This window comes from Leptidea sinapis, chromosome 9 (assembly GCF_905404315.1).
Source record: "Leptidea sinapis chromosome 9, ilLepSina1.1, whole genome shotgun sequence".
Classification (NCBI taxonomy): domain Eukaryota; kingdom Metazoa; phylum Arthropoda; class Insecta; order Lepidoptera; family Pieridae; genus Leptidea; species Leptidea sinapis.
The window spans coordinates 8,602,602-8,626,021 of NC_066273.1; the positions used below are offsets into that span (position 1 = coordinate 8,602,602).

The 23,420-nt window shown below is 36.2% G+C and overlaps 1 protein-coding gene across 1 annotated transcript in view; it reads left to right on the top strand.

The window, feature by feature from the left end:
• Positions 1-22,621, top strand: part of LOC126966082 (uncharacterized transporter slc-17.2-like) — a 36,401-nt gene extending 13,780 nt beyond the window's left edge. The window contains exons 2-6 of the mRNA XM_050809958.1: positions 14,392-14,515; positions 17,782-17,872; positions 18,883-19,125; positions 19,633-19,804; positions 22,452-22,621. Of these exons, the coding sequence (XP_050665915.1) occupies positions 14,392-14,515; positions 17,782-17,872; positions 18,883-19,125; positions 19,633-19,804; positions 22,452-22,621 (800 nt within the window). The remainder of the gene's footprint in view (positions 1-14,391; positions 14,516-17,781; positions 17,873-18,882; positions 19,126-19,632; positions 19,805-22,451) is intronic.
• The last annotated feature ends 799 nt before the right edge of the window (positions 22,622-23,420 follow it).

Here is a 23,420-nt window from a genome sequence, read left to right on the forward strand (position 1 = left end):
GGTTTTTGTTTTACAGAAATTTAATAATTATTATAATAACAATAATAAACTTTATTGGAGACATAATTACACTGATAAAAATAGGTACTAAGGGAACCTTTAACAATAAAAAAATTTTAACATGAAATATTAAACTAAAATTATAAGTTAAGCAAACTAAACTTAAACTATAAAAAGAAAAATGATGTGGGGTCGTGGGACACCAGGTAGGAATGAAGTTCCTTCGGCTATTGTAGAATCGACAGAAATTGCATAAAAAATCGTGCTCAATTAGGTATTATACACTACTCGCTTGTGTATGCGACTGTCGCGCCTGCGCACGTCTCATTTAACGGTTTTATTCCACGCACTTTTTTCCACGGATTTTTTCTTACGGTTTTACTATCACATTTTTTTCAGTTCGGTCGCGCAGCAAAATCCCTATCCCCTCCAAGCCTGCCGTAAGGACCTTCGTTCCAAAAACAACTAAAAAATAATTTAAACAGATCTAGTAAAATTGAAATAAATAAAACAATTAGATTGAGCAGCAGTGCAATCACTATTGCCAATCGGAGGCCCACTCAATATAACGTCAAGCCTTCAGAGCCTCGACACTGACTTTCAGTAGGCACCGTGTTTCGCAGCACGGACATCGACTGCGGTATACAAATACTACCCCACGACACCAGGTAGGAACGAAGTTCCTTCGGCTAATGTAAAATCGACACAATTTGTAAAAAAAAATCGTGTTCAATTTTATGTAGATTTTCTTGATTGACATGACATATATTTTAAATACATAAAAATAATAAATATATTAACACAGTAAGTCATTTTTCAATTAAATTTGTCCTGGAAGTTGAATAAATATTATTATTAGCGTAATTTTAGCTGTTGTAATGCAATGTAAAATTACGAAATAAAATTACACTAAAATTTCGAAAGAGAACGTACAGCCTGAAGAATATATTAATAACTGTATTGAAAGTAACCTTGCTTTTCTTCGTTTATAAATAACTTTTATAATATTTAAATATTATGTTACAATAAAGAAATATAAAGTCCATTAGAAAGAGAAAGGTATACACTACTCGCTTGTGTATACGACTGTCGCGCCTGCGCACGTCTCATTTACCGGTTTTATTCCACGGACTTTTTCTTACGGTTTTACTATCACATTTTTTTCAGTTCTGTCCCGCAGCAAAATTCCTATCTCCTCCAAGCCTGCCGTAAGGAACTTCGTTCCAAAAATAATTATGAACTAACCCCCTTATTCATAATGGTCCGCTAACTTTAAACAGCCGCTAAGGAGTGTTTTTTCTCATTCTGACTTAGGTCAATAGAAGAAGACAGAGTGAGAATTAGCAATGATTTAAGTTAGCAGACTATTATGAATAAGGGGGTAAATGTTAGCAATTACAAATTAGTTGTCTACTTAGCTTACCACAGATGAAATTATATTAAAAAACTTGAAATACCTCTTCTTTAATTATAACAACCGGCCATTTGCAACTCTTCCCGCATAGATCTTTTGTGGCAATTGGCTCAATGAATTGAATTTTGTCAGTATTTTATGCGTGGAATCTAAAAACATTCAATATACAATTAAAACATATATAGCCTAACTACTTATCATAACATAAGAAATATGCTTGAAAGACTTATAAAAATTTGTCAAAACTTTCAGAGGTAAAATTAAAAAAGGTTTCTTGCACAAATACCTTATTTGCGTAAACATTTATATTTTCATATTCCATACGCATGTCTCCTCCATGTAACTTCTATCTAACGAACATTATTATCACAGTAAGTCCGGTGATAGTGCGATGCGGTTGACCGCGGTGCTTAGCCGGTCCGGTTGGCTATAAATCTATGACGATGTATTGGTTATTGACGCGGTTGGCCGATTAGGTCTGCAAGGCTTCATATATAGGTTTTTTTTTAAATGAATGAATGAATGAATAAGGAACAAGAGGAGCAGGACGCTCAGCTGATGGTAATTGATACGCCCTGTCCATTACAATGCAGTGCCGTTCAGGATATTCTTGAAAAACCCAAAAATTTTGAGCGGCACTACAATTGCACCCGTCACCTTGAGACATAAGACATGAAGTCTCATTTGCCCAGTAATTTCACTAGCTATGGCACCTTCAGACCGAAACACAATAATGCTTACACTTTACTGTTTCACGATAGAAATAGGCGCCGTTGCGGTACCCATAATCTAGCCGACATCATGTTCAAAAGGAGCCTCACACTGATAAGTCGTAGTAGATATAGCCGACCGGACCGGCCAACCGCTACGGTCAAAGCATAGTCCTCCACAGTGCGGTTTTCAAGGAGCTTTCTTCCACGTACTATAAAGCTGAATGAGCTTCCTTGTGCGGTGTTTCCAGGACGATACGACATGGGACACCTTCAAAATCCGGCACTGGTTCAAATGTAACAGTTGCGTCATGTAGCAACACCGACTGCCTCATGTACTCTGTGGACTCCAATAAAATCAAAATCACTTTATATATGTAGGTCACGAAAATGACACTTATGAATGACAAAAGTTTATTTTTCTTTTTACATTTATCGCCACTTCGTAAACGATTGAGCCTTAATGAGAGCAAGAAACTCATTGTCGCTCGTTAAAATCAACATTTACATCTTCATCGTTATGCAAATCATTACAATTTCAATATATGTAAAGTGATGCAACAAAAATACTACATTGAGGATTGGTCTCCGCTGCGACTAGATACAACAGCACTACCCAAGCGCCGGCAGCTATTTCGGTCAACGGATCAGCCTAGCTATCCAGCGCGGAAATGCTCCCAGTATTCTTGGTACGCTTCCACGTAATGTTAGTTTTAATTTTATGTAGTCATAGTATTGTAAAAATAGTTATAGGATTTGTTTTGTTTGAATAAAATAGCAATTGTGTGGTTTTATGAAAGCACGATGCAAGTGAACCTTTTTTTTCACAAAATAACATAGTTACCTATTAATATCAGCATAGAAAAAATTTATATATTATGCTTTACATTTTCATAAAATAAAAAAAACTTTATCAAGTGTGTGGGGTTCGAACCTACACTTCCACCCGAACGCAATTGCATCCAATATGCGAACTATAGGCGCCGCCCTACCGTCACGCGACATGCAACACACAGACGAAAAAGTTTGAGACGATGTAACAAAAGTTCACTTTAATAAACTTATAATTGTAATTATTAGCAAAGTTGAACAGAACATATGGCACGACAACGTCACAAATTGTTTGAGACTGGGTCGAGTACGCCCACTTGGGCGTAGTATTAGTTGCTGCACTTTGCGACTACGCCTGCGATATCTAGTTGGAGCGCAGCGGAGACCAATCCTTAATCTAAGACTACAAATGAGTTTTTTCTCATTTTCAATTTTTTTTTATAGAATGGAAATGTTGACATGGTTTGTTCTTCTCTAATCTTCTTTCTATTGTGGTTTTTGTCAAAGGTATACCACAATTTAGCCAATGTCACGATAAAGTATACCTCCAAGCTAAGAATATTTGTTTTCTAATGGTACTAATATTGAAACGAGTTTTATTTATTATTAACATAATTTATACGTGAAACAAATATACATGCTCTTAGACTATAAAGGACATACACAAATATAATAACTTAAATTATTACTACTTGTTGATATTTACAACTTAATGTTATTCTTGTTAATATGTGTATTTACACAAAATATTTACAAATATTAACTCAAAAACTACTTAAGCGATGTTATTAAAAGTATATAGATATAAATATAATCAGCTAATACCAATATAAAATAGCTGTGATTTATATTTATTTAATAGATCTCTACGAAAATTGCAGTAATCTAACCTTGAGTTATTTTAAAATCGTCCGGAGGTGAAAGTCTTCTGATTGATGAAAATATGTACCCAATTTGACCCAATAATCAAATCAACGCATATTGTATAAAAATAAGACCATAAATAAAAAATCTGTTAATCCGATTGCTACCAGTCGTCACTGGCTCAACTGATTTTGATGAAATTTTCAGACAATGTCAGGTTTTGCCCAGCGAGTGATCTGAAGTGTGTAGTGAAGGGATAACTATATCTTTGGTTTTCTGGCAAGATGTAATAATGCTATTGGAATGAACCACGGTTAGGAGTGAATGTCCTCTGAAGAATAGCGTTTCACACTCTTTGATATCGATAATACAACCTACAATGAGGTCAAATTACTTTCGCCATTTTACCTCTGTTATTATTTATGTTTCGCCTTCTCGGAGGTGTTTTTGTACTCGTGTGACAACTGATCTGAAAGATCGTCAATTATGGCGTACAAATATGTGGGCAGAGACGTCGCTTCATTGTGTGTCTTCTACCGCATTTATCACGGGAAGTGTTCCGAAGAGCTGTTTCACCTGATTCCTGCCGCCGAAATCCACCTACGGTATGCCACAAATTAGGATATCATTCCCACCATCTGGATGTTTGATGGTAAGAAAACAAAAGAAACAGAACTGCTGTGGAATAAGCTTCCTTGTGCGGTGTTTCCGGGATCATCCGACATAGGTCCTTTAAAAAAAGCGCGTACACCTTCCTTAACGGCCGGCAACGCTGCTGAGATTTCTCTGGTGTTTCAAGGGAATGTGAGTGGCGGTGATCACTTTATACCGGTGAACACACACAGGTGAACCGTATGCTCGTTTGTCCTCCTTTTCCATTAAAAAAAAAGTAGCATGAACACCCATTACTGACGCGGCTTAGCGGAGAGAAAAGTAATTTGATAATCTATTTTAAACGTGTTCTTTATTATTTGCATACTGCATATTGGACAGACTGTAATACTATCCACTAGGCTAGATATATTTTAGATTGCCCTGTGCTTCCCCGGGGAATAAAAAGAATAGTCCCAGGCCCAAGGGTATCGTAAGAGACGGCTAAAGGCATTTTACCAGTGGGAGGTACCACAACGGCGCCTTTTTCTGCCGTGAAACAGTAATGTATAGATATCTTATACACACACACATATTACATATACATCTTATACACACAGCCCAGATCCCAAGCTTGAACGGAACCTTGTCACATTAGTGTTTGCGGCAACTCCGTATGCAAATCTAAGTCTCCTAGTCCTTCACTCAATCGACACTTAAGGAACTTCTGTGTAAAATTTTAAATTTATAACTCCGCTCTGAGTTGATAACACAGTTAGTACAAGTATGTAGTATGTGTATAGATAGCGTGTATGTGTTTGTCAATATTGAATATAGGACGGTCACACGAAGCGGAAATGTTTCGCAAAGATATCGAAGTCAAGTGTACGGCCTCGCAGAAACCTGAAAGCTAGCGGAAGATGACTTTCAAACACAATGTCAACAGACCAACCTAGCGCAAGCATTGAACTGGAGAATGTTGATCTTATTGTACGTTTTAGATATTCTCCCGCGAATATTGCCTTTTTGTTTCGTATTAAAAAAGTTAATCTATATATTCTTTACAATTAAATGTGTTTACCAGTGGGAGGCACCGATGCACAGAATAAGTATAAGCATTATTGTGTTTCGGTCTGAAGGGCACCGTAGCTAGTGAAAATTACTGGGCAAATGAGACTTAACATCTTATGTCTCAAATTGAAGAGCGCAGCTGTAGTGCCGCTCAGAATTTTATTCAAGAATCCTGAGCGGCACAACATTGTAATGACCAGGTCGTATCAAGTTCAGCTGAATGTCCTGTTCGTCTCGTCTCTTATTTTCATAAAAAAAACCTTGCGGATTCTTAATTAGGATTAGCTTAGCTGATCATATCACATAAACATCAACTTAAAGATCGGCAAAACATTTCGTGGCTCCTGGTGGTCCCTTAGGCGGTTGCTTCACTAATCCCATCACGGGATCTTTTGCCCGTGTACCCCATCTTACATAAAAAAAAACTTTTTGAAATACGGAGTACAATTAAAAAGCCACCGCCTGCAACTTTATAAGGCGCAAATTCACATGGAATACTGTTCTCACCTCTAGCCTGGTGCTCCCCAGTACCAGCTTCTTCCATTTGACCGCATACAACGAAGAGCGACTCGAATCATTGATGATCAATGTGGGTTCTCTCTGCATCTTCTACCGCATTTATCACGGGGAGTTCTCAGAGGAGCTGTTCGGATTGATTCCAGCAGCCGAATTCCACCGCCGGATATTATGTGCAAAGTACCATCCGTATCACGTTGACGTCTGTCATTCCACAACCGCGCGTTTTGCTAGAAATTTCTTGCCTCGCACAGCCACTTTGTGGAATCAATTAACGGCTGCGGTTTTTCCGAACAGATACGACTTAGGGACCTTCAAGAAAAAAGCATACTTCCACCTTAAAGGCCGGCAACGCATTTCTTGACACACGTGTTGTTGCGGATATCCATGGGCGGTGGCCTCACCTCTCCCCATCTCGTGAGCCACTTGCCCGTTTGCCCCCTCTTTTATAAAATAAATTGTTGCATAAAGAAGCTGTTATTTTGAGAGTAATAGAGAATTTAACTCTGTTTGTGTTTAGTCGTTAATAATTATTCAAGTTCGATAACAAAGTGAAAGCAGACTAACGACAAATCAAATACCTATTTGGCCTAGATATGCAATTGATATTTAAAACGAGTGAAATTAAAACGTCAAGTGTCACTGGAATTAGAATAAACCCATTAGCATGTTACTGATAAGTGATAACTTAAATATGACATCAATAATTAGAAACAAATAATTTTAATTTGATGCTATTAGAAAAAGTATGACACCAATAAGTAGAAATGAAAGATTACGAAGTTGCAACAATTTCCTTCTTTAATAAGTTTACCTGTTTCTATCATAAATTCGTTGTACGCATTACCACTCTTTCTTTTGAAAGATAATTTTCTTGAATGTAATAAGTAATGTAATAATTATATCTTTAGATTTGATCATGTTTCTGGCTGTGACTTTATTAAAGCTATAAAATTAAATATAAGTAAGACCAAAGATGATCTTTTGGAGTAAGACGGTTAAATTTAAGTCATTGATTGATATTGTGGCACTTGAGTTAGCTGTAATATTTAACAATTGTATAGACGGGTTAATTTCCTCAGCTAATGAAACATAGACAATAGTTTCGCTGCTTTAATCACTAGTACCATTTCACAGGCATTGACTTTTTTTTTTTTTATGGAATAGGAGGACAAAGGAGCGTACGGGTCACCTGGTATTAAGTGATCACCGCCGCCCACACTCTCCTGCAACACCAGAGGAATCACAAGAGCGTTTGCCGGCCTTTAAGGAAGGTGTACGCGCTTTTCTTGAAGGTACCCATGTCGTGTCGTCCCGGAAACACCGCACAAGGAAGCTCATTCCACAGCTTCGTGGTACGAGGAAGAAAGCTCCTTGAAAACCGCACTGTGGAGGACCGCCACACATCCAGATGGTGGGGATGATATCGTAACTTGTGGCGTGTCGTGCGAAGGTGAAATTCGGCGGCAGGAATCAGGTTGAACAGCTCTTCGGAACACTCCCCGTGATAAATGCGGTAGAAGACACACAATGAAGCGACGTCTCTACGCAACGCCAAGTGATCCAGCCGTTTACAGAGTACTGGGTACCCGACAATTCGAGCTGCTCTGCGTTGCACGCGGTCAAATGGATCGAGCTGATACTGGGGTGCGCCAGACCAGAGATGACAGCAATACTCCATGTGAGGCCGGACCTGCGCTTTGTAGAGCGCTAGAATGTGGGCCGGCTTGAAGTATTGCCGTGCTCTATTTATGACGCCCAATTTCTTTGAAGCCAGTTTGGCTTTGCCCTCCAGATGGCCACGGAATTGGCAATTGCTTGAGATTTCGAGACCCAGTACTCCGATACTAGGCGAGGCTTTAAGGGAAGTGTTCTCGAAGAGCGGTGATACGGCAAATGGGGTTTTTTTAGTGGTAAACGCGCAAACTTGAGTCTTCTGGGGGTTAAATTGGACAAGGTTAAACTTACCCCATTCCGCGACCTTCTCGAGAGAGGACTCGATAGAAGACACAAGTTTCTCCCGGCACTGGTCGACGTTTTCCCGAGAGAGACCTGCATGACCCGTGTATACGGCATCACCAGTGCTGTCGTCTGCATATACATATGACATGATACATATGTTTCGACCATACAATATATTAATTGTATATGTGTATTGTGAGGGAAGGCATAGGATGTTTATTAACTTGGATTTTTCCTGAAGCGGATTCATTTATTAAAATTGCTATAATGGCCCTTTTTTGGGGCACAGACATACTATGAACATCCGCAGCATTTCCCCACAATAACAAACCGTATGATATAATGCTATGGAATACGGAAAATATACCAAACGAACTGAAATCAAATCAGCAGTCAACTGTCAAGATCAACGTGCCATTTTCTATAAAGACTCACTTCATACAATCGAACGAATTTATGCCTGCCTAAAACATAACGGAGACCCTACCATAGGGTGTGATTTCATTAATAATGCCTCAACATCGTCAACATATAGATGATGTTGAAGATGTATACAAGTGTAGATGTAGAACAAGTTGAGTCCATAAATTTGAATCTGGAGCGAACCTTTTTAAACACCTTTGTACTTTTATAATCTGCCAGTAACATTTTCAAGCGAATAAAAACTCTAATAAAAATTTTTTCACACATGAGGAACTAAAACCGCCTGATTTTTGTAGATTTATATAATATATAAATCTTTCAATCCATTTGCACACATAATAATATCCTACAAATATTTCACATGAAAGATCGTAGCACAATTACCTACTTAGCACTTGAAATGACTTCATATCGATTCTCAGTACTTTGATCTTATGAATTGTCCAAACAGGTTCTTCGTCCATTTTTGTTACAAGTAATAAGAACAGCAATGATTTCAACACGTTTTTTTACATTCAAGTCCAGTTTTTCTTGTCTTGCTTTGAGACTAAGGTCGATATGCCAGAATAAAACTAAAAAGGTTGTTAATCCTGTTAAAAGCCGGAGTTCGCCGAAATTATGTAAGGAAACAAAAAATTTAATTGCGAGAAATAAATATTCCTGCCTTTCATCAAAGAAGACTAGCGTGGTATTAATCGTCCACTGGTCGTTACTGTGTGACCTATACTAACAGAAAACGTTTGAAACCAAATGGAAAATAAACGGAACGCCGGAGGTTCGAGACCCGCATCGTTCATAAAATTTTGTTTCCAAATTTTATTTGTGTGTTGATCCTAGAAGTGAGGGTTATCACTTTAAAAACATAACATATTGTTTAAATGGAAAATAACTAGGAATTAGATAAATTCGAGGTTTGAAAACACTATTTTTTACCAGTCGGAGGTTCCTTTGCACAGGATGCCGGCTAGATTATGGGTACCACAACGGCGCCTATTTCTGCCGTGAACCAGTAATGTGTAAGCATTATTGTGTTAAGGTCTGAAGGGCGCTGTAGCTAGTGAAATTACTAGGCAAATGAGACTTAGCATCTTATGTTCAAGGTGTCGAGCGCAATTGTGGTACCGCTCAGAATTTTTGGGTTATTCAAGAATCCTGAGCTTCACTACAGTGTAATGGGCTGGTCGCATCAATTACCATCAGCTGAACGTCCTGCTCGTCTCGTCCCTTATTGTCATAAAAAAAACTATATGCTATGGTGCAAACAGTCAAAATCTTTGTTCCTCTCGACTTGCAATCCAATGCCTTGATTTAATTTTGAGAAACCTAAATTCTGCTGATGTCATCTTGAGACATAAGATGTTAAGTCTCATTTGCCCAGTAAATTCACTAGCTACGGCGCCCTTCAGACCGAAACACAGTAATGCTCACACATTACTGCTGCACGGCACAAATAGGCGCCGTTTCCATAATCTAGCCGGCATCCTGTGCAAAGGAGCTTCCCACTGATAAAAACTTATAAAATGGTATTAAGGAAAACAATGACAAAAACAAATTAGCACTGCTATCTCTTGGTAGTTGAGCCGGTCTGATTGTCATGAGCGTGTAAACGATAGCAGTGCAAACATAATAATATAAAATATTTAATATAACATAATATTATGTTTGTTTGTTTAATATGTTTTGTTAAATAAAACTAATTTAAAAGATAAATGTTGATTAGATAAATATATATCAAGTAATATTTTACGGAGCACAATGGCGACATGTATTAGATATATTAGCAAACTCAAATAAACTTTATTCAAATAGGCTTAAACTAAGCGCTTATGAATCGTCGCTAGAAACATATCTTATAATTTACTGAATCCTACTAATATTATAAATGTGAAAGTTTGTATGTCTGGATGTAGGTATGTTTGAATTTCTTTAACGCAAAATCTACTGAATAGATTTTGATGAAACTTTACAATAATATAGCTTACACACCAGAATAACAAATCGGCTATAATTTATAAAACTATAGTGTGAATTATACAAAATATAAAAGAAGCGTGATTGTTACTAATGAATACAACTAGCGCCATCTCTTATCAACTAGCAAGCACAAGATCAATGTCAGCTAGTTTATCATATGTTCGTAAAGAGTTGAGCTCGTGAGAAGAACATACAAGAAACTCAAAGGCTACTCTTTTCAATCAAGTAGAGTATTTTACAATGGCTGTAATATACATAACAAATTAGTTTGTAAGGTGCAGCATCAAATATATAAGTCGTGTTTAAATAATTTAAATTATTTCATAAAGAATCAAATGTATAACTATAAATTATCGTATATTGGATGAACCATAGAGCCTGAATTCATTGTTTGTGTAAGGATGCTTCGTTAACATGATGGTCGTGATTACTGTCACAATTAGTAATTGCATCCAACAAATACAGGCTTGTCAGATGCTAACTTTAACATTCTTTTAAGCCTTAGCTACACAACAACCAATATGAAATATTATTAATTAATACTTACTTTACATTAATTATATATTAAAAATTCTTAAAATTTCACAAAGATGCGTGATTACGAATATATAGGAATGATGGATAATGACGGGGCCAGAATATAGTCATCATATCATCTTATCCATTATGCAATCACAAAATCTTACTATATAGCAACTTATGTCCGTAGGTCGTAAAACATAATAAGACACTAAAGAATTGTAAAGTAGCCTTCATTTAGATTAATAATGTAGTAGGCTGTACCTACCATCGAGTGAACCTTATCCTCAACCGCTGATGACCGACTATATCTTTACTACTATGTAAATCTGTAACGTCCGACTGTAACTTCATCCTTTTTGTAAAAAGAGATTTTAGCAAAGTACCTAGATAGTGTTTTATGTATAGGAGTCATCTGATGGCTAATAATTCCCCATTTAATTTTTAATCGCGTACAGTTTCCTTGAGGCTGTATTACGCAGTTACCATAAGATGCACGAGAATCCTCTTTCCATTGGACTGTGAGTTAGATAAATAACTTCTGGTCGCACATTCATGGAAATTCGACGTCTATTTGAAATAATACAAAAAAGTGTTATTAAAGATTATAAATAAGTAAAAAAATATGAGTTACACTCTGGGAGTGCCGGCAGAAGTGAAAACTTGAACAAAGAAATACGAGTATAGGGAAATACACCTTAGGGAGAGTCTTCGCTGTTGACAAAGCTTAAAAAACTGTAAAAATATTTCACGGCTGAGATTCGATCCCTCGACCTCGCGGTGTTTCGGTTTCGCAATCACAATAATTCAAGCACTGGTCCAATGACCATATGATTATTAAGTTGTAATAGCCAAACTATAATTAGTTAAAAGTTATAAATAAAGTTATAAGTAGTAATCTTTCATTCATAATTTCGACAGTCTTACGAATTTTCAATCAGACCACGGCGACGCGAGTTTAATATTTTATACCCATCCCAAGAAAAGTGCTAACGCCGCTAAAGCGTTTTCACTTCAATAAATTGCGGGTATACCTAGTACATATCAGATTGACACCAGCCAGTACTCTATGAACGGTTCGACCGCTTGGCGTTCCTTTAACAGGTTGCAATCGGCGACAGGAATCCTGATCTTGATCCTTGCCCCACAATCGGACCTAACGCTGTTCAAGTAAGGATGATGTTGAATGTGTCCTTCAAAACAAGCTAAAAACAAGTAAGGATAGTGTTGAATGTTTTCTTCAAAACAAGCTAAAAACAAGTAAGGATAGTGTTGAATGTTTTCTTCAAAACAAGCTAAAAACAAGTTAGGATAGTGTTGAATGTTTTCTTCAAAACAAGCTAAAAACAAGTAAGGATAGTGTTGAATGTTTTCTTCAAAACAAGCTAAAAACAAGTAAGGATAGTGTTGAATGTTTTCTTCAAAACAAGCTAAAAACAAGTAAGGATAGTGTTGAATGTTTTCTTCAAAACAAGCTAAAAACAAGTAAGGATAGTGTTGAATGTTTTCTTCAAAACAAGCTAAAAACAAGTAAGGATAGTGTTGAATGTTTTCTTCAAAACAAGCTAAAAACAAGTAAGGATAGTGTTGAATGTTTTCTTCAAAACAAGCTAAAAACAAGTAAGGATAGTGTTGAATGTTTTCTTCAAAACAAGCTAAAAACAAGTAAGGATAGTGTTGAATGTTTTCTTCAAAACGAGCTAAAAACAAGTAAGGATAGTGTTGAATGTTTTCTTCAAAACGAGCTAAAAACAAGTAAGGATAGTGTTGAATGTTTTCTTCAAAACAAGCTAAAAACAAGTAAGGATAGTGTTGAATGTTTTCTTCAAAACAAGCTAAAAACAAGTAAGGATAGTGTTGAATGTTTTCTTCAAAACAAGCTAAAAACAAGTAAGGATAGTGTTGAATGTTTTCTTCAAAACAAGCTAAAAACAAGTAAGGATAGTGTTGAATGTTTTCTTCAAAACGAGCTAAAAACAAGTAAGGATAGTGTTGAATGTTTTCTTCAAAACAAGCTAAAAACAAGTAAGGATAGTGTTGAATGTTTTCTTCAAAACAAGCTAAAAACAAGTAAGGATAGTGTTGAATGTTTTCTTCAAAACAAGCTAAAAACAAGTAAGGATAGTGTTGAATGTTTTCTTCAAAACAAGCTAAAAACAAGTAAGGATAGTGTTGAATGTTTTCTTCAAAACAAGCTAAAAACAAGTAAGGATAGTGTTGAATGTTTTCTTCAAAACAAGCTAAAAACAAGTAAGGATAGTGTTGAATGTTTTCTTCAAAACAAGCTAAAAACAAGTAAGGATAGTGTTGAATGTTTTCTTCAAAACAAGCTAAAAACAAGTAAGGATAGTGTTGAATGTTTTCTTCAAAACAAGCTAAAAACAAGTAAGGATAGTGTTGAATGTTTTCTTCAAAACAAGCTAAAAACAAGTAAGGATAGTGTTGAATGTTTTCTTCAAAACAAGCTAAAAACAAGTAAGGATAGTGTTGAATGTTTTCTTCAAAACAAGCTAAAAACAAGTAAGGATAGTGTTGAATGTTTTCTTCAAAACAAGCTAAAAACAAGTAAGGATAGTGTTGAATGTTTTCTTCAAAACAAGCTAAAAACAAGTAAGGATAGTGTTGAATGTTTTCTTCAAAACAAGCTAAAAACAAGTAAGGATAGTGTTGAATGTTTTCTTCAAAACAAGCTAAAAACAAGTAAGGATAGTGTTGAATGTTTTCTTCAAAACAAGCTAAAAACAAGTAAGGATAGTGTTGAATGTTTTCTTCAAAACAAGCTAAAAACAAGTAAGGATAGTGTTGAATGTTTTCTTCAAAACAAGCTAAAAACAAGTAAGGATAGTGTTGAATGTTTTCTTCAAAACAAGCTAAAAACAAGTAAGGATAGTGTTGAATGTTTTCTTCAAAACAAGCTAAAAACAAGTAAGGATAGTGTTGAATGTTTTCTTCAAAACAAGCTAAAAACAAGTAAGGATAGTGTTGAATGTTTTCTTCAAAACAAGCTAAAAACAAGTAAGGATAGTGTTGAATGTTTTCTTCAAAACAAGCTAAAAACAAGTAAGGATAGTGTTGAATGTTTTCTTCAAAACAAGCTAAAAACAAGTAAGGATAGTGTTGAATGTTTTCTTCAAAACGAGCTAAAAACGCCACACTCAATGTGTGGATTGATAATCTGAGTTATTAACAAATCGTTGAGATGACCTTTGCGCAGGATGCCAGGATACCACAATGGTGCCTATTTCTGTTGTGAAGCAGTAATGTGTAAACATTGTTGTGGTCTGAAGGGCGGCGTAGCTAGTGAAATTACTGGGCAAATGAGACTTAACATCTTATGTCTCAAGGTGACGAGCGCACTTGTAGTGTCGCTCATAATTTTTGGGCTTTTTAAGAATTCTGAACGACACTACATTGTAATGGCAGGGCTTATCAATTACTATCAGCTGAACATCCTGCTCGTCTCATCCCTTACTGTCATAAAAAAAGATATTTAGATTGTTTTTTCTTTCGTTTCAGACTTGGTTCCCGCGAGGCTCAATATAGGAGTGATGATGTTCTTCGCGTGTTGGATCAACTACATGCTGCGAGTGAACATGAGTGTGAACATCATAGCCATGGTGCCAGAGAATAGGACCACATCGTGAGTACCAACCACCATCATATTTTAATTTTAATAAGAGTGAGCATCGCTCTTATTTTTAACTTCATGATGCGGTTAGTTTTATTAGACTACTAGCTACCCCGACAGACGTTGTTCTGTAGATAATGAAAAAATACTGTTTTATAGGAATTTGCCAATAAAATTTCTAAACATCAAGAAATATTTCGTAAAGAATGCTCCCTGTTGTTAGAATGAAATTGTTTCACAGCGGAACTGTCAAACCGTGCGTCACTAAATTCTCTCATAGAAAATATGTCCATACAAAACAAATATTGAAAATAAAAATATTTATGGCTCCCAAATCGAAATAAAAACTACCCTATCTCTCAAGTTGGACCAAACTACACTCCATGAAGTAATCACCATTAAAATCCGTTCATTAGTTTAGGAGTCCATTGAGGACAAACATTGTGACACGAGATTTATATATATTAAGAAGATAATTAATGATGTAATCAATTTTGTTGTGTGACAATTATTATTCATTATTATTTATTTAGGTGAAATATTTGTTTGCTCAATAACAGGCACAACTTGGTGAGCTAAAATGCTTTTAAATCATCTATAATGTATTTCCCTTGTCAAAAAATATAGATCTTGCTTGCTCACCACAAGCGCATGCAATTTTAATGAATAAACAAATAAAAAAGGTGACAACTGTTTTGAATTTATTTCATATTTTATCGACTTTCAAATGATTTTAATTAATTCAATAAAATATAATTTAAATATATTTTTTTTATCAAAAAAGGAGTTTATCAGTTACCAATACTGATTAATAAATTACCAATATTTATGAGTAAAAAATGTTAATAAATAATCTGAAAAAATATTGTTAATTTCGTTCCAGCCTAGCGAATATCTCCAAGAAAAAAGCGATTCACTAATTAACGTGCAGTCATTGATAGATTGACAGATGACGGATATAATCTTGTAAAAAACGGAGATAGCCGAAATAGCCACTACGTTCTGTTCCCTTCAAACTTAGCCGGATTATACTTCGTGGCCGTACTGTAATTACTACTATTTCTAACTTATTTCAAATCAAACTAAATTAAATTTCAATTTTTACTTAGGCAGTCCCTTTTACGTAGTATTTATATCATTGATTTCGTTCAATGACTAGTATGTGTTTGTACAATTCATGTATTAATTTTAGTTTTATTTATATTGTGATTTATTGGCAAACTTGATCTCGCGCCTCTGGCGTGTCTGTCCCCGTACTTCTCCCTCCCTGCTCACTAAACACAAAGTTAGCCCATTTGGTAACCAAAGTAAAGTAAACTATCTCAGTTTATGATTAATTTAAAAATGTTCGCATCTGATGGTCTGTGGTTCTTTGAGATTCAAATCAGCAACCTGTTCGTGTGACGCCCGTACCGGTAAAGTCGACTTGCGTCGAGGAAGGGAGTGCGATCAGTGAGAAGAGAACAACGTTTACCATAGTAATATATATACATAACTATTATCAAATATACTTTTAAACTAGATCCCAGAAAATGTTCAAAACAAATGTATTACGAAATTCAAAAGAATTGTTTAAAAAACGTTTGTGTGGTAAAGGTTACTATAACATAAATGACTTTCTTAATGATACCACAGATTGGGAATAGAGTGACCGCCCACAGGCTAATAAATAATAAATTTTATTGTACGATTTTGTAAAAATGTGTTGTATAACCATATTTTTATAAAAAAAAAGCCCGCTGAGTTTGTTGCGCCTGTTCTTCTCAGGTCTGAGGTATTCAATAAGTTCCAATAAGTGATATTATATCCTATTTTGAATATAAATATTTCAATAGGTTAATAATATTGTGAATGTTATTACAAACATTTTGAAGTTTTCACTTTTGCGGTATTTACTAAGCAGATAAGTACCTACAGTTTTATTGTAATCAATATGAATTTTAAATGGTCAAATTGATAAGAAGTTATTTGTTAAAGTCCTTCAAACGTCCAATGCGGGTTTATTGGTCATAGATCATTATAGCACCATTTCTCAGAACATAATTGAGGTCATTACGATAGTGAATACAACACAGTTAATACCACGAAGGTTTTGGTTGATGATCACAGAGTCGATACAAGAGTAACCTTTACCAAAGATGAGGTTAGGTTTATGTAATTATTACAAAATCAGATTTGTCATAGAATATTTAAAAACACATTGAAATGAAATGTTTTAAGAACACGTTTTAATCTTCTAAATGTATTCTATTTAACTATTATCATAATGTTGACAATAAATAGTAACTTTAATTTTATATTTATTTTTATACGTGCATTTTAAAACATTCTTGAGCTAACCAGGAACACATCTCAAGTGTCAAGGGACAAAATGACATAGCTATTGAAAAATTAAACTCACATTTTTCACGAATATACAACAAGAGGTCGGGAAAATATATTATAGGCTTTTATTTAGATTAAGGATTGTTCTCCGCTGCGCTCCAACTAGATACCGCAGGAGTAGGCGGCAACTAATAATACACGCCCAAGTAGGCGTACTTGAGACAGTCTCGAACGTTGTGAAAAATGTTTGACGTTGACGTGCCATATGTACTGTTAAACTTTGCTAATAATAATTGATCTGTATCGGCCTTAAAAATAAACAGTTAAACTTGAGAATAAACCATGAATTTTGAAATACGCTAGAATAAATAAAACCTAATAACGTAACTAATACAAATAAAGATAAAATTTTGAATTTCATATACATTCTGTGGCATGAATCTATTCATATTTCATTATTATAACACCAGAAATAATGGATTGCTTTAAACTAATTCTAGTAGGCTTCATAAGATACATAATAACTTTAAGGGTAAACCGTAAATGTATACACTTTTATACTAAACTCCCAGTCACTCTTCAGGCACTATCTACAAATAAATAAATGTTTTTTAAAGTCCTACTACTCCACAGCTGAATATCTAAGTGACCCGACAGCCTGGGACTACATTATGATTATCTTATAGCCATAGCAATGACAGTACAATATTGTATATTTCATTAAAAAGAATGCTGGGAGAGTTTCTTGCGCCATTTCTTCTCTCCCAGAGCGCGATTTGTTTCCGAAGCGGTAGTATTATTAGAAATGACATCAAAAAGAACTCTAACGAGAATCAATTATCTTTTATGATAGATGAACACAATAGAATCAAAGTCTGCAATACAATGGTAGGTAGGACAATAGTTAAATGAGATTACCAAATGTTGAGCGCATGTCATTTAATTGTTTGCAGGGTGCAGAGCGAATGCAAGGCCATAGCGAACACTGATAACTCGTTACATAATGAAACGTTTGTGGTTGTCACAAAGGAAGCACCGAGACAGGTAAATATTGTTGAATAGCGTGTGTCACTAGCATTGAATCACGTGCAGGCTGTAGTAGATACGACTCCGGACCTTCAAGTATAAACCTCCTCCCACTATCGCCGATAATCGTTACTTGTATGATCGTCTGTCATCGGGAAGTTAATCGTTGATCATCGTTATGAGGTGGAGTAAGCTTTGAAGAGTGTCATTTTTACTGGCAAGGTACAGCGAGTAAATCTGGTAATCATATTCGCCCTAACAGACAACGCTCTGTTCCCTCTCGATATCTGCATCATCCTTCAAGTCAAAGCTTGATGATATGACATGCTCTAGATATTTAAATTGATCCACTCTCTTCAGTGGTGTCCCATACAATTTGATTGTCGGGATAAGGGATGGGAGTCGTTTTCCCTACGCCTGAAAGACTATGCACTCGCTCTTTTTTACGTTCAGATCAGACCATGACTGAGGGCAAAGTTTTTACATATCCCCATCAGTTTCCTCAAGCCACAGACAGCGCACTCAACAGCACCATGTCATCTGCGTAATTGATATTATTTAAACATTTTCCATCAATATGACAACCAACACGTGTGCTGATGATCTCGCCTATCAGTCCATTGATGTAAAGGTTGAAGAGTTTAGGCGAGGTTAGACCGCCCTGCCTCACCCCACACTCCAACCTATACGGTCTAGAAAAGCCTTCCGACCATCGCACGACATTGATCTGTTTCCGAGATCAAAACGTGAAGGTTTTTATAAGATCGTCAGGCATACCCGTTAGTTTTTGCCACATTATATCATTGTATTATGTACACCATTATATTTCTAATAAATTAAAAATACTTCTAATTCTGAATTAAAACTATGGCGATCTTGTGCAAGAGAAGTAACCTGGCTCCGCTCGATTCCTCAAGGCCGTTGGCTTGGTCCCCAGCCTTAACAAATATTTTTATAAGGTTACCTTAAAAAGTCTTTTTAAGTTTATTTTTATTAACGTCAATAATGACCATGTTTGGTTGTTTCAGCCTGAAGGTGTGGAGACTTTAGAATGGACAACTCAAGAACAGGCTTATGTACTCTCGGCATACTTTTGGGGGTATTCAGTGACCAGTTTCCTCAGCGCGCTGACGGCTGAGATATGGGGTCCCAGGAAGGTGGTGTTTGTAACAATGATAATTTGTGGACTTCTGACTATACTTTCTCCTCAAGCAGCGAAATTTCATTACATGGCCCTCGTTGCAGTCAGATTAGTGATTGGACTTTTGGCGGTAAGAATTTTTAATATAATTACAAATTTTATTCTGTTTTGTGTTGTTGTTGTTTAATTATGGCCGGCTAGATTATGGGTACCATTACGGAGCCTATTCCTGCCGTGAAGCAGTAATGTGTAAGCATTATTGTGTTTCCGTCTGAAGGGCGCCGTAGCTAGTGTAATTACTGGGCAACTGAGACTTAACATCTTATGTCTCAAAGTGACGAGCGCAATTAGGGTGCCGCTCTGAATTTTTGAATTTTTCATTAATCCTGAGCGGCACAGCATTGTAATAGGCAGGGCGTATCTATTACAGTCAGCTGAACGCCCTGCTCGTCTCGTCTCTTATTATCATAAAGAAAAAATCTACTTTACAATGAAAATTGTTAGCTTTCTTGTGGATCAGAAAGTAGGCCATTTTGTTGCACTTTTACTAACCATTTTCAGGATTTTCATTACACACAGATAATACTTAATAAAAGTGTGTGAAATTTATGCTCACGAATTTTGTCTCCTCTTCCAGGGTTTCTTATTTCCAGCATTACATGCCTTGGTGGCTCACTGGGCACCACCAACAGAGAAGGGCAAGTTTGTGAGTGCGTTGTTAGGAGGTGCCATCGGCACTGTTGTCACCTGGTCTCTCACAGGACCCCTCATTGAAAACTTTGGCTGGGATTACGCTTTCTATGTACCAGGTAATATCCTAATTTTATAATTAACATTTTCATGTCAGCGATCTCCAACACGATCGGTCCTGCGCTGCCCTCGTCCTACGTATTCCGGTGATCTTGAGGTCCATCTTGTGGGGGGCCTACCACTAACAACACTGCGTCTTCCGATACGTGGTCGCCATTCGAGGACTAATCTGCCCCACCGGCCATCTGTCCGTCGAACTATGTGCCCTGCCCACTTCAGTTTCGCAATCGTTTGGGTTTCGTTACGTCGGTGACTTTGGTTCAGCTACGGATCTCCTCATTTCTAATTCTCGCAGGGAAACGGAGAAGCGTACCAAGAATTCCCGGGTTGGATAGCTAGGCTAATCCATTGATCGATATATCTGCCAGCGCTTGGGTTGTCAGTAACCTTATTGAGGTGAGAAGATAGTACTTTGTACATTCTCCGCGCCTCTGGGCCCAACGGGCCAAGTGACTGGACACAAAAAAGCACAAAGATTGGCAAAATACTCACTGATTTGCGCTGACCGTCATATTTGCGATGTTTGCTGTCTTTAACCATCCCAACGTGGCCGCAATTAAGTTTAATAAACGTTATTTTGCAAAAGTTTTCCGACTCACACTTGACTGTTTTTTTAAGTACAAGTAAAAGAACTTATGCTATATAAATATCTAAATTTAATAAGTATGAAACTGAAAATTAAACATTTTACCACCGAACACCACTTTGTAGAGGTTGAGCACCAAGCTCATGGAAGATGGAGTAATGAAGAGGTGAAGAAGTTGCGAGAAACTCACCTCTCTGCTATCCATAACCCAGTTAAATAGCTAACCATTTACAGATACAGCAGCATTCTACAAATTATTTATTTACAATTATTATAAAAGAACTTCTGTGCACAATAATTGATTTATGACCCTTACAAAGTCGAATCTACAATCCGTTATTCCGTGGAACCTGTAGGTCTACTCGCAAAATGTCGCTGTTAAGTGTCAAAAGTCGAAACATAGTTTAGGCGCTAAGGACCATGCCAGACTCTGCACCACCCAATTGCATCATTTACATAAAATGTAAATATTCAAAAATTATGTAATGAATATCATATGACCATTTTAAATTGAAAAAATAATACAAAACTTGCGGAAAATAAAATCTTAAAAACAGTAACTCAACCCTTCTCGTCGACTTAATATTTCTCAGGCGGCCTTGCATTACTTTCTACGCATAAACGATCAACAAAATGACTTAAATTACTTGGTAGTATAAAAATCCTGTTGAATAGTAAATCACATATAATTATTTAAATAATATTTATTCAGTATGTATATTGTATGGCAATTATATCTATACAACTTGAAACGATAATAGCAACGACAGCCTAAAAGGTGTCGTTGAGATTAACTTCGACTACGACTAATGGCACGATATATAGAATATTCATTTTAGGAGTAGGCCCCATTATTTACGTTATGGGTAGCTCGATGTAAGGTACTCTTAACACTTTTGAAGCTTTTTATAATTTATTTAATTTTCTCAATTGAATGTTTCTGACGATCGAGTTTGGTTATTGCATCACATGGCACATAATGTACCTAGGTAACACTGAAAATGTTTACAAAATGATAAACGGCTTAATGTAGAAAGTTGCCAATACTTTTATTGTTTTCCGAAGTAATCTCCGTTCCTCTCTACACATCGTCGCATTCGATGAAAACACTGAGAAAAGCAGTGGGCCCATTCTTCCTTAGGGGTCTCTTCTATGGCTTTTTCCTACGCTTTCACCACATCTTCAGGGCTCGTAAAGCGAATACCTCGAATTTTTTCTTTAGTTCTCGGGAATAAATAAAATTCGCAGAGCGCCAGGTTACGACTGTATGGCAGATGACTCATTATCTCGACACCTGCCATAGTTAAATATTCAACAGTCCGTTTTGCGGTGTGCGCTGAAGCATTGTCGTGGTGAAGGAGAGTCCAGCTTCAAGGGCGCTGCTGTCGAATTTTTTTCAAGACAACACGCAAACAGCGATTGACATACCAGTCTGCAGTAATTGTACTACCACTTTCTAGCACAACTGTCGCGAAATGACCATTCCGACCAAAGAATGAGGCAATCATCTTTTTTCCTTGACTTCTTCCTTTCTTAACCTTAGTCGGCCGATCCTCAAAAGGAATCACCCACTGAGCTGATTGTCTTTTGGTTTCGTGTTCATAGCAATATAGCAAATACAGCATTTGAGTCACCGCCGTTGAACTTATCTAAGATTTGGCGACACCAGTCCATGCGAAGGTGTTTCTGGTCGTCGGTTAAAGTATGGGGAAACCATCTGGTACAAAGCTTTCTGACGCTAAATGTTCGTGTTATATTTTTTGAACTTGACTCATACCAATGCCTAGGCTTACCCGTATCTGCTGATAGGTCACTCTAATAGCTTTGTTGTTGAGTTAGCCCACAACGAAAGTCATAATAAATTATTGAAAAACAATTTTCTCGTGTTAGGTTCATTTTCACGTGTAACAAGAGTTTTAGAATTGCCGCCAATTCACAAAAACAAATGACAAATGAATGCATTTACCAAAAAAAAAGTTTTCATTAACATGTTGATTTAAAAGTTTTTTTTAGGAGTTTATTGTGACTTCTTCTCTTTTAAGCTTTGATTTATATTTTAGGAATAATTTCCATTGTATGGTGTGGTGCGTGGCTTTTGCTGGTATACGATTCACCTGAACTTCATCCCAGAATAAGCGATCAAGAAAAGGAATATATTTTAAAGGCGATCGGCGATAAAGTAAAGCAAAGATCGGAAGACAAGGTTTGCGGATACATTTTATATTTCTAGCTTAGCTATGATGATGGTGACCTTAACTGTACTGCTTTTAAATAAAACTAATAAGTAATAGTAGTAGGGATTCGCCGGTTCTGGCTCACAGTAGTAGTGGGGATGAGCTGGTTCTGCCTCCCCGGTTCTGGCTCACTTGTTCGTGATGCCTACTAAAAAAAAAAAAAAAAGAAGTTTGGTGTCAAACTGGGGGTTTTGATGTATTTCCGAGCGATTGCGCTGATCCGTTTTTCGATATCTCTTATAGTTTCAAAGTTAGCTTTTTAAGTTAAACAGATCCATACTCATTACTAATCAGTGGTAATTAACCTAATGATTGGTGAGCGCCTCAATGTGAATTCTATGAATGTGATAGATGTAATTAGTAAATTACCTCTCACATTCGTTACTAAGATTAAAACGACAGTATTGTGGTGTGTGTCTTATTTATGTTAAAAGATTATAAAAATAAAGTATATAATAAAACATCGTTGCAGATTGTATCATTTTCAAAATATTTGATGAAATCATTCAAAATCTTCTTATTAAACTCAAAGTATAGATACATTAAACAGTACTCGCTAAATATTCTGCGTCAAATAAATTCTTTACTCTTGTAGTATTGTAGATATACATTCTGCAATTGCTTTGTAAAAACCTCGGCTGGAATCCCTAAGCTGGACGATCATATGAATCGAAGTATTGTCCCATATCATGTTCATCAATGTGTACAATACACAACCCAGTGAGAGCCTGGCTTATTTTCAATATCTATATCAAGTCAAGTGAAAAAAATCTTTATTCACTGTAAAACATTATA